Source organism: Adiantum capillus-veneris, chromosome 16 (assembly GCF_014529385.1).
Source record: "Adiantum capillus-veneris isolate H3 chromosome 16, ASM1452938v2, whole genome shotgun sequence".
NCBI classification, from domain to species: domain Eukaryota; kingdom Viridiplantae; phylum Streptophyta; class Polypodiopsida; order Polypodiales; family Pteridaceae; genus Adiantum; species Adiantum capillus-veneris.
The window spans coordinates 83,638,631-83,653,097 of record NC_140946.1 but is presented as its reverse complement, the minus strand read 5'-3'; the positions used below and the strand labels follow the sequence as shown (position 1 = coordinate 83,653,097).

The following is a 14,467-nucleotide window of genomic DNA, read 5'->3' as shown; positions in this document are numbered from 1 at the left end:
TCTCAAGACCATTAATGTTGTGGTGTGTAAATAGTTTTAGCGCTTTAGATTAACTTCCAAGTTCACAAGATTGAGAATTTGTTTAATCGATGCAACATTATACTACACTGGCCACACCACGGTACAATGTAATTATACCATTATCGATGACTACTTAGCTTGGAAAAGAATACATTCATTATTTTTAAAGGAAAATTGGCATTTGAGAATACATCAAATAATAGTATACCTATTTGAATTATACTAACAGAAAATGTGTTTTCTTTGTATATTTTGTGTTGGTTTGTTTTGTTTTGTGTGTGTATGTGTGTGTGTGTGTGTGTGTGTGTGTGAGAGAGAGAGAGAGAGAGAGAGAGAGAGAGAGAGAGAGAGGCAAGGCATGAACACAAAATACAATGGTAGAATAGAGCATTATATTGATAACATGTCACACTATCAATACAAATAGATACATGTTACTAGTGGCTCAAAAGAAAACATGAGGAGAAACTCTTTTGTGAATGTATTAGATGAATCATGATCTTACGAACTCAATCATGTGGCTTTGATTACAAACTAGCCCATGCGTTAGAATTTCTCCTTGAATGGTAAGCATTACTAAATGTTACTGCCCTTTTCTATATATTGAGATATAGAGTTGATATGTTAGTATGTTACGATAGGAGAAAACGTGGGTGTATTGCTAGAAATACTCAAAATCTTGAGTAGTAAAATTCTTATGTTGAATGTTTAAAGATGAACCAAGTAAAGGAGGCCTCATTTCTCCGATAAGTGCCCAATTGAGGCCTTTGAAAAATGTATGTTGCTTGATTTCACAAGCCCCTCTAGATGATCCAAGACGTTTTGAGGGATCTTTAGTTAGCAATCCTTGTACAAGTGATTTGCATGCATTGTCTACTTGCAAAACCTCTGTATTTAGAGGAAACCTGGCAAAACCAAACAATTGACCACATGTTAATAGAAAAATACAAAAAATGAAATCTTTAACTTATTTTTTTGTTTTTCTATTTTTTTGTATCATATAATATTTGCTTTTGTTAACCTTATGGGGATAACATAATTTGCCAACATATATGTATTTTGATTTTTTTTTAAATTTTATAATGGAGAGCAATCACAACAAGAACCCCTTATGGCTCTCCATTACAACTAAATTAAAAAAATTAATACACAATTGGCATTTTTAAGATGCATGAATGGTACAACTTTTGGAGAGAAATTGGCAGAAAGATGAATAATAAAGGTCTCCAATGGTTGGCCCAGTTTTGGGACGACAATAGTAAGAGCTGGAAAGAAGCAAACTAGTTGGCTACCCAGTTCAATCTGAGTGGCATTGAAAGACTATTGGTGAGCAGAATTATTTAAGGACTCCTGAAAAATTATGTGATCCCTATTTGCGAGTCAAACCTTGAGTGGAGAGCTTGGCAATGGCCTAAGCATAGACAAATTTGTAAGCCGCAAACCAAGAGCGTTTACCAGACTTTGACATCCCAAGCTGATTGAATTTTCCCCCTGAACAAACAATGGGGTTTGCAATGGCCGACGCAAGCAAGACGGGCAATGGTAGCAAAAAATATATAGAATCCACTATGGTCGTTATCGATGAAGGTATTCATGTGGAAAGTTTTGTGGGGGGCTTTGCCGATAGGCATGAAGATTTTGGCAAGAGGTAATGGTTAGGTGTTTGGGGTGCAAACAAGCAAGTGAGGATATGCCTCACTTGTTTAAAGAGTGCCTGATGATTAGTGGCCTTGCAAGGAAGGTATGAAAATGGGTTCAAAGAACATGGGAAATCGAATTCTACAAGAAAGATTTGTTTTTTGGAGAGATGGTGATGAAAAGTCAAGTGTTGTTAATTTATGTGCAAATTGTCAGGTTTTGTTACTTTTAGCATGTATGGAAGGCCACAAACCATCGAATGTTTGAAAATGAATTATCAATAGCTAGCTTTATGGAGATTATTCAAGAAATCATGGAAAAGATTCTTGTCCTTGGAAAAAGAAGAAACTCGGACGAAGTGGTATCTGACCAATTCATCTACCACCAGGAGTAAGTAATTATGGATGTTGGCTAGTTTTGGGCTTGCCCTTGTAATATTTGGAGTGATCGAGACCTTCAGGCTCGGCATGAGCTTAAGGCTACTTTGTATAGCTCTTGAAATTAATACATTTACCCACTCACCATTGTGAGTTTGGCAAAAAAGAAAAAAAAGATGCATGAATGATACCATACTATATTATAGTTGGATGATATCTTGCGTGAAAGAATTGAACTTACGTTTGTGATAGGGTCAAGAGTAGCATCTGTTGAGCAAGCCAAAGACAGGAATCATGCACACAAAAGGCTTTCATTTTGTCTACTTTTTAGGTACTTCCATAAGTAAAAAAATATGACACTATTCACTACTGTTTAGGTACTTTCATAAGGAAAAAAGCATGAAAAGACTTTCATTTTTTCTACATTTTAGGTACTTTCACAACTAGAAAAGATGAGACCAGTGTTCTATATACGTATTGTCTCAACCAGTGTTCGAGAAAAAATCAATTTTGCAAACATACAAAATTCCCTTTAGGGTAGATACAAAGAGGAAATTATCGATTTTTTTAACAATTTAATTTTATTAAAAAAAAAATTCAAGCAGGCTTTCTCCTTCTTCCCCTCCCTTCAACCGACTGTTTTGATTTCTCAACCGGCTCAAGGCTAAGCTGAGTCACACTTAATTTCCCGAACACTGGACTCTCAACCTTAGGTCCATAATTACTTTTATGTACAATACATTCAAATGGTACATCTTATAAGTTTCAATATCATGGGTAGGTTATCAAATGATTTCAAATCTAGAGCATTAACCTTTTCATGCCTTTTGCTTTGTGGATGAACATGTTCTCCAGTGTAAGTTCTTGTGGATTAGACTTAATTATAGCACTTATCTTAATTCTTGGTATACACAAATTAAGGATTTTGTGTTTTATCCCTTTGTGGTATATGCCATTAATTTGTTTTCTCAACTTATAAAGGAAAAAATATATTCTAAAAGAGAAATATATAGCCTCCAACCTGAGCTTTCTCATTCTGATGTTGTGTAATGTGTGCTTGTTACTTTGTCCTTTAAATGGGGTAGTGCCATAAAGTAGCTCATAAATTAGAACTCCTAGCATCCACCAATCCACCGCACTACCATGCCCTAAGCCTCCCAATACTTCAGGTGCTAAGTATTCATGTGTACCCACCATCGACAAAGTACGCAGGTGCAATGGCTCAACCATAACCTCTGTATACATCATGCTAGGTCTCCTCTTCTTGGTAATGCCTTGCCTTGATTTCCTAGGGCTATGTTGTCCTTTTACCCATGAAGACTTTAGATATGACCAAATCGAATGAATCCAAATTGGTTTTCCTGGACAAATTTTAAAAAAGTGTGAAGAAAATACATTAGCATTGGCCAATCAATGAAATATAAACAGGTTTAGAGTTATTTAAAGTTATTTTATTTTTCTAAGTTTATCAGATAATGGCTAAGCATTGTGGATAATTAATTGGTTTAATTTATTAATGTCACGATTGCATGATGTCTAAAGCACCATCAGCTCATTTGAAATAATGAGAGAAATATAATGGTAGCATGTAGTACCCCAAGCATGTTATATGATAACAATATTAATCTCAAACAGCATTTGCAACAAGATTTTTGCAAGGATATGTTTACTACAAATTCAACATGTGCCATGTCATCTTATATGTATTTAATGGATAATTTTCAAAAACAAGTTCACCAAATTTATACAAAAATGTTAGCCTTCTTTAGTGTTTAATGCAAGAATTGTGAAACCTCAAGGTGGGTACCTATATTTGTTGACGAAGATTTTGATCTTAACTGTCGTTGAATGAGACGCCTCTTGCTTGGTGAGGAGATGGAAGCAATAGGCAATTTTATAACCCTTGCAGGCATGGATTCATGTCGATGCATACACAAGTCAAAATCTGATAGCATTATGTTTCCATTTTCTCTTAGTAGCACATTCTCAGGTTTCAAATCCCTATAAATGATACCTTGTAAATGCAAGTATTCTAATGCCACCACAAGTTGGGCTGCATAATATCTACAAAAAAATAATGACTCAAATCATCAGAGTTGGAAAATTCTTAACTCTTCAAGCTTCTAAAACTCGAAAGAAAATACTGCACATTTCATACATAAAATCTTCATCCTAGAAATTCTATACTACGTTTTGCAACATAGAGTCATTTGGAAATCTTTGTCACAATTCAACCACTAAGATAGAGCACCTTCGACAAAACATTGTGAATTAGAATTTTTAGGTTCTAAAGTTTTAGCGAGTCACATCTTGCTAGAACTAGACATGCTTGTGTGTGTCCATTGCTCCTCTAGGCTTGGCATCTATTGTACATATGGAACACAAACCAAATCAACCATGTATGTAAGCACATCTCTCTCTCTCTCTCTCTCTCTCACACACACACACACACACACACACACACATATGGAGATAGAAGTACATCTCTCTCTCTCTCTCTCTCTCTCTCTCTCTCTCTCTCTCACACACACACACACACACACACACACACACACACATATGGAGATAGAAATAGTCACACACAACCATGATATTCCCATATACATTAGGAGGTAGTTTTGGTACTTGACAAGGACAATGATGCAATGCAACTTGACTATGACATACACTATAGTACAAGAATACCTTAACAATTAAAAGTCAAACTTTTCTCATATAATATTATGATAGTGAACTTGAGTTATGTACAAACTAACAAGGTGAAGGTGATGGGGCTCGTTGGCATTTCTAAACAAATACCACTTTCCCTACATAGTGTAGGGAGTTTAGTAATATTTTTTCTTTCTAAAAGAAACCTTAGTGTTGTGTTGGGTTAGGGAGACTTTCATTGTTTTCAGTGCACGATGGAGACGTACTTTAAATGTTTATTTCAATTTCATTTCATATCCTCACATGTCTTGACTGTTTTTGTATTCTATTGTTTTAGAATGTTAAAGTGAAACTTCACTTGCATAATTCTAGTAAATTCTATGGATATACACACACACACACACACACACATATATATTAATGAGTTTTTTTAATTTCACAGCCTCACATGGCTTGATTTTTCTTATATTCTATAACTTAATTCTAGTCAATATTCAAGAAAGTCTCTTTTATTAAGCGGTCGATATAAAACTCTTACACATCAAATCTTATCATGCTTTAATTTTTACGCTTTGAAAAAAATTATACAGTGCTTTCAATTCTTTCACATTTCAAGAATTTTACTTTGGTACTAGTTCTTAATAAAAATTCTTCAATCACCAATAGAAACCTTTTTTAGAGCCATAATATTATTTTGGTAGTTTTGTTTTATCCCACATAATGAAAAAAGTAATAGAAAAAAAATAAAACATAGATCCATTGACAAATAAGAAAAAGTAAACCCAATAAGCATAAAAAATATAAAGCAATTTAACAAAATGAACTTTTTTGAGGTCCCTTAAGTGAAAGAACTCTTTCACAAATTAAAATGTTTTCTTTAAGACCTTTTTGAGCATGCGTGAAACTAATGTTTATCCTATAAAAGGATATAAAAAGGAAAGATAAGATGTTTTATTGATGTACCTCTTTTTGAGCTAAGAGGTAGCCAATATTCTCGAGTGCACATTATGATATTTTGTTGCAATAATTAGTGTCAAATTATATTATTATTACGAACAAGTATTTGAAAATGAAATTAAATTACATTAGAAAACCAACATACAAGAAACATTATTTCCATACCAAGAGGCAAAGTTATCAAATAGCCAAAAACAAGAGATTACAACTTGAATAATATTTTACAGAGAGAAGCATACAAGCCTTTTGGAAATTATACATAATAGTATAAAGTTAAAAAGATCAAGATAATTGGAGAAAATTTTGTTAACCTTCTTTTTGAAATATAATTTTAATTAATTACACTCTTTTTTTATTTGATAGATAATGAAACCCTTGCTTTTTGTTGCTATACAAAACAATTTTGATAATTTTTTGCAGTTTGGGATTTTCACAATCCTTTAAAAATGCTACATTGAAGCTACTAGCTACGGTTTAATGTGTGAAAAGCCTCTCATGCTATTTCACTTGGCCTCAAAATTTACTACTAACTATTTTGTTTAATCTTGAAAATACTTTTCAAAGTGTGACACAAATTTTATCTATTGTTTCCTATTAATTGAGTTTCCCACCATGAATATAAACCTTGAATCACTTCTGATATAACTTCATATAGCTCAACACAACAATATTTTGCATGTATCTCCATTGATTTCATACTTTACTCATGTCACAAAACCTAAACCCATTGGAATAAAGTACATATCTATCATATTTTTTGACCTCAAATCCATTTTAAGTGTACTCTTATCCCCTACTACAATGATACACATGTCATGTTTACTTGCTTTGGACTCGCTAAACGCTTTTGTACTAATTTTTCACATATATTTATTATGAATTTTGTAGGAATTGGTCTAGCCATAATCACTTTTCTACAAAGATGATCCAAAATTACTCATAAACAAGTGAAAGGATCATGACGGCTTTCAAAAACAATAAAAAAGTGATAAAATTGTTAAGTTGAATTAAACTGGTATCAGTGTTTGGGAAAGGTTTGCCTCAGCTTAGTCTTTAGCCGATTGAAAATCGAGACTAACTAGCTACAAATCATGGTAAACGAAAGAAGAACCGATGAAATATGTGAGAAAGTCGTTCAAAAATTTTACAAAGCTCAAAATTCTGTTAGTATTTACGGTTTTCTTCTTTGTGAGGAGGAAACTTGACCAGTAGCCGCTTAATAAAAGAGACTTTCTCGAACATTAACACTGACTGGAATCAAACTATAAAATACAAGAAATGTAAAACCATGTTGTGAAATGAAAGGTGAAAGAAAAAGAACTAATTATTTCATGTGTGTGTGTATAGAATTTATTAGAATTATGCAAGGTAAAGCTTCACTTTAATATTCTAATAAAAATCATATATGTGTGTGTGTAAAATTTACTAAAATTATGCAAAGTGAAGCTTCACTTTAGCATTCTGAAACAATAGAATGCAAGAAAAGTAAAGACATGTCAGGTTGTGAAATTAAAGATAAGTCTCCATCTTGGCACTGAAAACAATGAAAGTCTCCCTAACCCAACACAACACTAAGGTTTCTTTTAGAAAGCCAAAAATAGTGTAATAACAAAGTCCGACATAGAAAGGTATGTAGCTTTCATACTATAGTTTACTAAGAAGTACTATTGATAAAACAATCAAGACCTTAAATATTTTATAGATTGTAATGGAATTTTTTTGGAGTAGATCATAAAAAAAAAAAAACAATACTAGGTTCACTATGATCCATAATCATTAAAGAAGTCAAGTCTATGATTTTGGAACATTGGTATCAAAGCGTTGCAAGTATAAACACAAGATGAAAAACTAGAAATGTCTATTATATATGCTACATTTTTTTTAATTAAAAAAATCAATAAATGTATGGCTGGCCTATCATAGCAATTGATCGCTTTTTAATCACCTTATGCATGTTTACATATTTTCTAGCACAGATTGGTTTACAATAATATTGTAGCTTGTATTTTCTAATAACATACTTGTGTGCTTCTAAAAGTGTTTCAAAGACTTTCAAAATCACAATTGTTGCAAATTTATTAGAAGAAATGACACACAGTGTATGAAAATAATTATCCAAAGTCTTGTCAAAATGATAGTTATCAATAGACTAAATTGTTTTGAGACTTAATTAACACTAGAATGGTAACAGGACACTTTTATGTCCTTGGATACTTTTTTGTCCTGTTGAGTGACCATTTTGCTTGAATTATTTGAAGAGTATGAAAATGAATTTTTAGGTGCTATATATCCACAAAGTTGCCTTATGAGTTGAAAAAAACTTAGCTTTTTTTTTTTTGAGTATCGATCTCACCATTAACCTTACTCTTGCACAACATTTTTGAACCTAAATAGTGTGAAAAAACGGGTCCTGTTTTTGGTTTTTTTTTTCAATTTTTGACAACTATACCACTCTAAACTTCATGTTTGTGAGGTTTAGATGGCTAGAGGTTAGGCCTTCATAGTTATCAACATGTTTTGATGCTTGTACGGAGAGCTAAGTGTTAAAATTGAAAGTTATGACCAATTTACAAGAATTGCATAATCCTGTTTTTTGGCCAAAATTAGCACTTTTATGATTTTTTTGGTGACTTTCTTGATATCCAAATTCAATTTTGATTGTGTAAGTGTAATGTATAACATAAAGCTAATCTTCCTTGAGTTTTGGGGGACCTAATGTGCTATATAGCATAGTATATGATGATGGTTGAGTTTTTTGATTGCTGAAGAATACGATACATTTTAGAGTAGCAAGTATAACTTTCTCAATATTGCTAGTTTCTTAGGCCAATTGTGTGTATTTTGTAGGTAGTAACCATATCTAATCATAGACTACAAACTTGGCTAGATATTGAGTAGTTTCTATGGGTTTCTAGAGGTCATAATGCTAAACCTAGTTTTTTCATATTTGCTGTATTTAGCAATTTATCATTGCCCCCAAGGTTCCAATTGTAAAAGATCCATTATCCTTTTGAAATGCTCCATGGCTCCTTTTGAATCCAGAGGCCCAAAGGGAACTAAGAAAACATGTATATAGTATCTGTATTGAGCATGACTATAGAAACTTTGTGATAGGTCCGCAAAATGACAAAAATGCAACTTTTTTGTACCTATTTTTTTTGCCCAAAAAAAAATTAGTGAAGTAAAAGCAACCATCTGTTTTGGTCACCAACCCATTGAAGTTAACGAGGCATTTTATCTCATGTTCTACAAAAATCTCCACTCTTATTTATATGCAATCAACCGTAAGAAATTGCTGTTTTGAGAAAAATGCACTGGTCCATCAACTTTGGAGGCTTGTAATGACCAAGGGATGAGAAAAATTACAAGTTTATCATTTTTTTCATATGTAGTAGTTATTGAACTATAAACTCATGAAAGGATTTTTCAAAATAAGTGGATCTACTATGGTTTTGGAATTTTTTCCCAAAACCCTGAAAGGACTCTTTTATGTCCTGTTAGGTTACCATTCTAGTGTTAAGATGTAGGATCTAGAAAAAGGAGATCCTAGCATCCCTTAATGTCAAATTCCAAGTTTGTATGGCCCAACTTAAGAATGTTGTCACATAGGTAACTAGTGTAAATTCTACTTGAAATGAATGCTACAAGATACTATAATAGCTCCATATCAGGTCTTTACTTGTAAGAGCTTATAAACTATAGTCGTTATAGAGTGCAGCATCATGCAATGGAATAGTCTCAAGAAACTATTTTGAAAGGCAATCATCAAAAAATAGATGAATCCACACCTACTATAGAGACAAAAATTTGGAATATGTTTGAAATCTTGCTTATGTGTCCTCTTGTGATTTATAAAAAGGTATGCTATATTGAGACTTTGTCTCTAATCCCTTAAAAGCCGTAAAAATATCAAATATACTATCAATAAAAAATACAAGAAAAGACAATCTTGGTATTACCTAATTTTCCTTTTCATGAGCAATGCAACCCAATTTTTAAATTCCAACAATTTCTTAACTTACAAAATCTTCCCCAAAATTATTAATTTTTGAATAAGGTGTCTTTGTTATGCCTCCTCTATTGTATCCGTAATATGGCATTTTTCACAAGATTTGTTTCTTCCTTGACACTTACTTAGTCATAAGCTTTTGAAATCATGTCTTATGGTTGCCATAAATAGCTAGGGTGTCCAATATTTGCTAGTAAAATTAGCATCATTTATAGTACGAATTCCACAAACAAGTAAATCTTATAATTTGTAATTAATAACACTTTAGACAAAGAAGATGGAAAAGGATATAAAAACCTACCTCACAATCTTCAGACCAAGGCAATTTCTTGATTGGTGATGAATCAATGCATGCAAGTCACCTCCGGGACAATATTCCATGAGCAAGCAAGAGTACTTCCCCATTTCAAAATGTGCATACAAGGTTGGCAAGAAAGGATGATTTACAAGCTCCAAGATCTCCCTCTCTGTGTGTAGCCTATGTATCTTATTTTTCTTCAAGAGTTTTTCCTTGTCCACCACCTTTAAGGCAAAAAGACAGCTTGTGCCTGTAAGTCGAGTGAGATACACACTTCCACTGTCTCCTTGACCCAACTTGCATAACACCTGTAAGAATTGAGGTCGAAGCTTGTAGCTTATATATGTATGAACATAATCAAATCCCACTTACATTGCTCCTCCATTCGACATGCAAAATCAAAGTAGGAAATTATGATAGACTTACAAGTAGTGTTAAGTTTTATACTCACAAACTAAGTGAAAGATATCCAACATCAAACAACATCTAAAACTAGTTGTTGTAAAGAAGACATGTGATTTTGGAACTCAGAGAGGCCACCTATAATGTGTGCATCTATCACATGAGTTCAACAAAACTAAAGACGTTTTTCATTTCAAAACCTATCACTTTTACAAAGGGGTATCATTTAAGGAACTTCAATTCATGAAAAAAAAAATCACCGCGACTAAATAAAAAAGCATGCATAATTATAATAATGAAAAACTCACAATTAAGAGATCTTAATAATACCACATCTTTTGAATGCACATGATGTATTAGTTTTACATACAGAAAAAGCTTTTAATAGCTTCCCACAATTATTTCCACGTTGTGAATTACGACATCATGAGGTTCTGCAAGCGAGCACCGTGCACCTAGTTGGGTGCGGTTGGGGACAGAGGGTTGCCGACCATGTTCGGGGGGCCGGCAACCCCCAACCGCACCTAGCTAGGTGCACGGTGCCGACCCTACGTCAGAAGCTTATGGGAAAAAGTGGGGAAAGAGGACCTCCTTCCCAAAAGGGAAGCCGTCTAAAACTTCTTGTTATAGAGTAACCCGAGTTTGAAAACAAAGTAAATTTAGAAATGCATTGGAAGTTATTCAAAAGACATGGCACGTTGTAAAGGATTGCAAAGGTAGTAAAGGTTGGGATGTAGACATCTAGATAAGAGTTTGCTTGTAACGTGCAGAATAATGGAATATTTCTTCTTGCACATGATTTTGGTATGGTTTACAATCAAGTAATGCACATTGTTGCTATGGCGCACCACAGCATAATTAACATGCATGCAAATGTCTCTTGTAACCTTCACAACATTGAATCAATACATTTTTGATTTACCTTCAAGCTTGATATGCTGATATCTTCTCCTTCAAGTCTTAAGCGATTGATGGCATGCCAAGCAAGGTCTTGATCTTTCTGATGCTTGCTGGTGCTGATCTTTAAGGGACCAAGGTGAGTGAAGGATGTTGCGGCGGCGGTGTCGCAGCTACTGCGGCGAGTGGTACTCCCACTAGATGTAATGTCACTATTGCGACTGCTCGAAAGAGCACAACCACCACCACCACCACTACCACCAAAGTAACCACTAGTGCTACTTCTAGCACTACTGGCATCAGCAATGTCGCTTAGAGAAGTTTTGGGCGGCCCAGCATGATTTGCGTCCACCTCAAAGCTTCTAAGTATAAGGCCCAGCATGCCGAAGGATAATTAATGCTTCAAAGAGCTAGGAGCTTTGAGCAGAGTGTGTGGTAAGAGAGCTAGGGCATGATCTGTACTAGCAAATTTATCTTTGGACGTTGCATTATATATGGAGAGAGAGAGGGAGAGTTCGGAGAGGAATCATACATCGTAGGAACAATCCCGGGAGACCTCAAATATCTATTCGGCGAGTCTTGAACTCAGGACCTGATACTCCATAGCTGCGTGCTTGTGTGTGTGAGAGGGGGAGAGAGATGGTTTATCCGCCAGGTGATTTCGTGTCTCCCAAGTCCCGACCCGATGGTAGAGCTAAGAAAAGAGAGAGAGTCTAGAGATTTGGATTGGTGAGACATCCTTACAACCTCAGTTATGCCAATGTACGTACCCCTTAATTTGTATGTGTGTGTGTGTGTGGAGTGTGTGCGTATAGGCCGCCTAGAGAGAGAAAGATTTAGAACCACGAGGTTGTCGGCAACTTCCTGACAACGAGCTGCGCGTTCGGGTGTAGTAATCTACGTCACCAGTAGCCTAGCCAAGATTTAATCCACTGGGAGCTCCAATGACTCCATAGCTTTTCGTCCCATGCCACGATGCCGGCGTGGATCGTGGGCGCCTGCGCCACTGCTGGGAGAGAGACTGTGTGTGTGCGTGAGAGAGAGAGAGAGAGAGAGAGAGAGAGAGAGTGGGGGAGTGGGCAAGACCTTCAGGATGTATCCGACGGGGTTTGAGCTCAAGAGCTGCTAAGAAAGAGAGACAGACAGAGAGGGGGAGAGAGAGAGAGAGAGAGAGAGGGGGGGGGGGGGTTGGCTGTCAGAGGCCCGGATCCAAGCAGCCACTGCGTCTTCGGTGGCCTCTGCAGCTGTTCCCCACTTTGCGTGCAGTGCGGCACCTCCGCGTCATCCCACTACTGTACAGGTCACACCCACCACGTTGCCTTCTCTCGTCATCACGAGACTATCCTAATAGGACGATACAAAACTTTGATAAGGTGGTGGTCATACGAACATAGTTATCCACAAGAGATAACTCTCAAGGGCTCTGCTCTAAGAGAGTAGATAATCCTAGCTTGTTGGGGAAGCGAAGCCTCAAGTACTCCAGGGGAAACTAGTTACAAGAGCGTTTGTCCCAGGATCTTGGGTGCAGTTGAAGTCTCTGACGTCATCTCCTTCCCTTTCGTTTAATTTATATATACATATTTTTTATGTTTTGTTTTGGGGAGACAGCATCCCCGACTCCTAAAACAAAAGCATGAGATAACTATGCAAGCGAACCCCCCTCATTTGTACAGACTCATAACCATGACGTTTGGCATGGTCACACACTTTTTGCTTCATAGATATTATAGGCACGTGGAGATTGCTTGCTCCCTACATGGTCGATAATCATTGTTGTAGCTAGTGGAGAGGGAAAGAGAATGCACAGCATGGTCCAAGCTACAAAAGCAACATACCTGCCACATAGAAGTAAAGACAACAACAATCTGATGACTTGGATGCTTTATTATGCTCAATAACTTATTCCACTCAAGAAGCAAAAGGTTGGACTAACTGCCTTTCAATTCATAAACCCTAGTTATGCATACATCTAATCACTTGTAAGATTGTTTACTAAACAACTAGTCTCATATTACATACATAAATCAGGAAACCAATAGCCTAAAAATAGAGAACAACATCAAAGTGATCTCCGAAGTCATGAATACTTAGCTTCAAACCTATCTGCATAGGGGGTAGTAATAGCCTTGCTATAATCAAGAGTGAATCTATGCAACAATGTCTCAATGTACTTTGTTTGACACAAAGCAATACCACCATCAACCATCTTAAACTCTATCTACCCAAATAATGATGCAAAAGCCCAACATTTTGCATCTCAAAAGACTCATTCAAACACTATAACAGAATCAGGTGCCTTCAACGCAGATTTCGACGTCGATCGTCAAAAACTGCGTCGAAATGCACGTCCCTATGAAACAGTCGATATATGCATCGATAAAGCCAGTTTTCGACGCATATTTCGACGCCTATATCCATGCCTATATCGACGATCATAACCAAATTTTTTTTTCTTGGGCAGACGACAGGCAGCCTGGCCTGTGGCTGTGTCCAGTGAAAAGATGGACACAGCCACAGCCAGACTGCCTGTCCTCTATCCAAGAAAGCGAGCAACACCAAAATCAACCGTTCTCCCGTAGAAATTTTGGCAGAGTTCCCTTCGTTTTAATATAAACTTAAAAAAAAAAACCATATATACGCCTCCTACATGATATCCATGTAGGATCTCACATGAGATTTAAGGTACAACTTGATGGAAGAAATGAAAGTAAAAACGAATTGAACTTCATAACGAACTTTATGCATAACCATAACATAACCAAAGCCATAACCATGATCAAAACCATAACGTTTAACCATAACCATAACCATAAAGTTCGTTAAATTCTTGCATCATTACCATAACCATGATCAACACCTGTCCAAAACAATATATAACCATGTCCAAAACCATGATCAAAACCAGCCATAACCATAACCATAACTATAACCAAAACCATAACAAAACCATGATCAACATCTATATGTGCATGTCTATACAAGAAAGAAACAGAGAGATGTGTCTGTGTCTCACAAAATATATATAGAAAACCCACTGATGACTCGCGTGTCACAACCTGCACATAAAGGGACAAGTCACAAAATTAGTATGATATTACTTCACATATACTTAATTAATTAAGTCAACTCACACATATTATTTATCTCTATCAAACGTCTCACCTCAATTGATCAACGAAACTCTAAGGCCTCCCAGTCTACAGTCTCTCCTGCGGCGGC

General features: G+C 35.7%; 1 protein-coding gene across 1 annotated transcript; it reads right to left on the bottom strand.

Annotated features, from left to right (window-relative positions):
• Positions 1-396: 396 nt before the first annotated feature.
• LOC147439365 (protein kinase PINOID-like) lies at positions 397-11,940 on the bottom strand. The gene is made up of 5 exons (XM_086485201.1): positions 11,274-11,940; positions 9,953-10,257; positions 3,844-4,100; positions 3,058-3,397; positions 397-926 (listed from the first exon to the last, which is right to left on the bottom strand). Exons 1-5 carry the CDS (start codon positions 11,628-11,630, stop codon positions 683-685), a joined length of 1,503 nt encoding a protein of 500 aa, XP_086341327.1. The 5' UTR covers positions 11,631-11,940; the 3' UTR covers positions 397-682.
• Between the last annotated feature and the right edge of the window lie 2,527 nt (positions 11,941-14,467).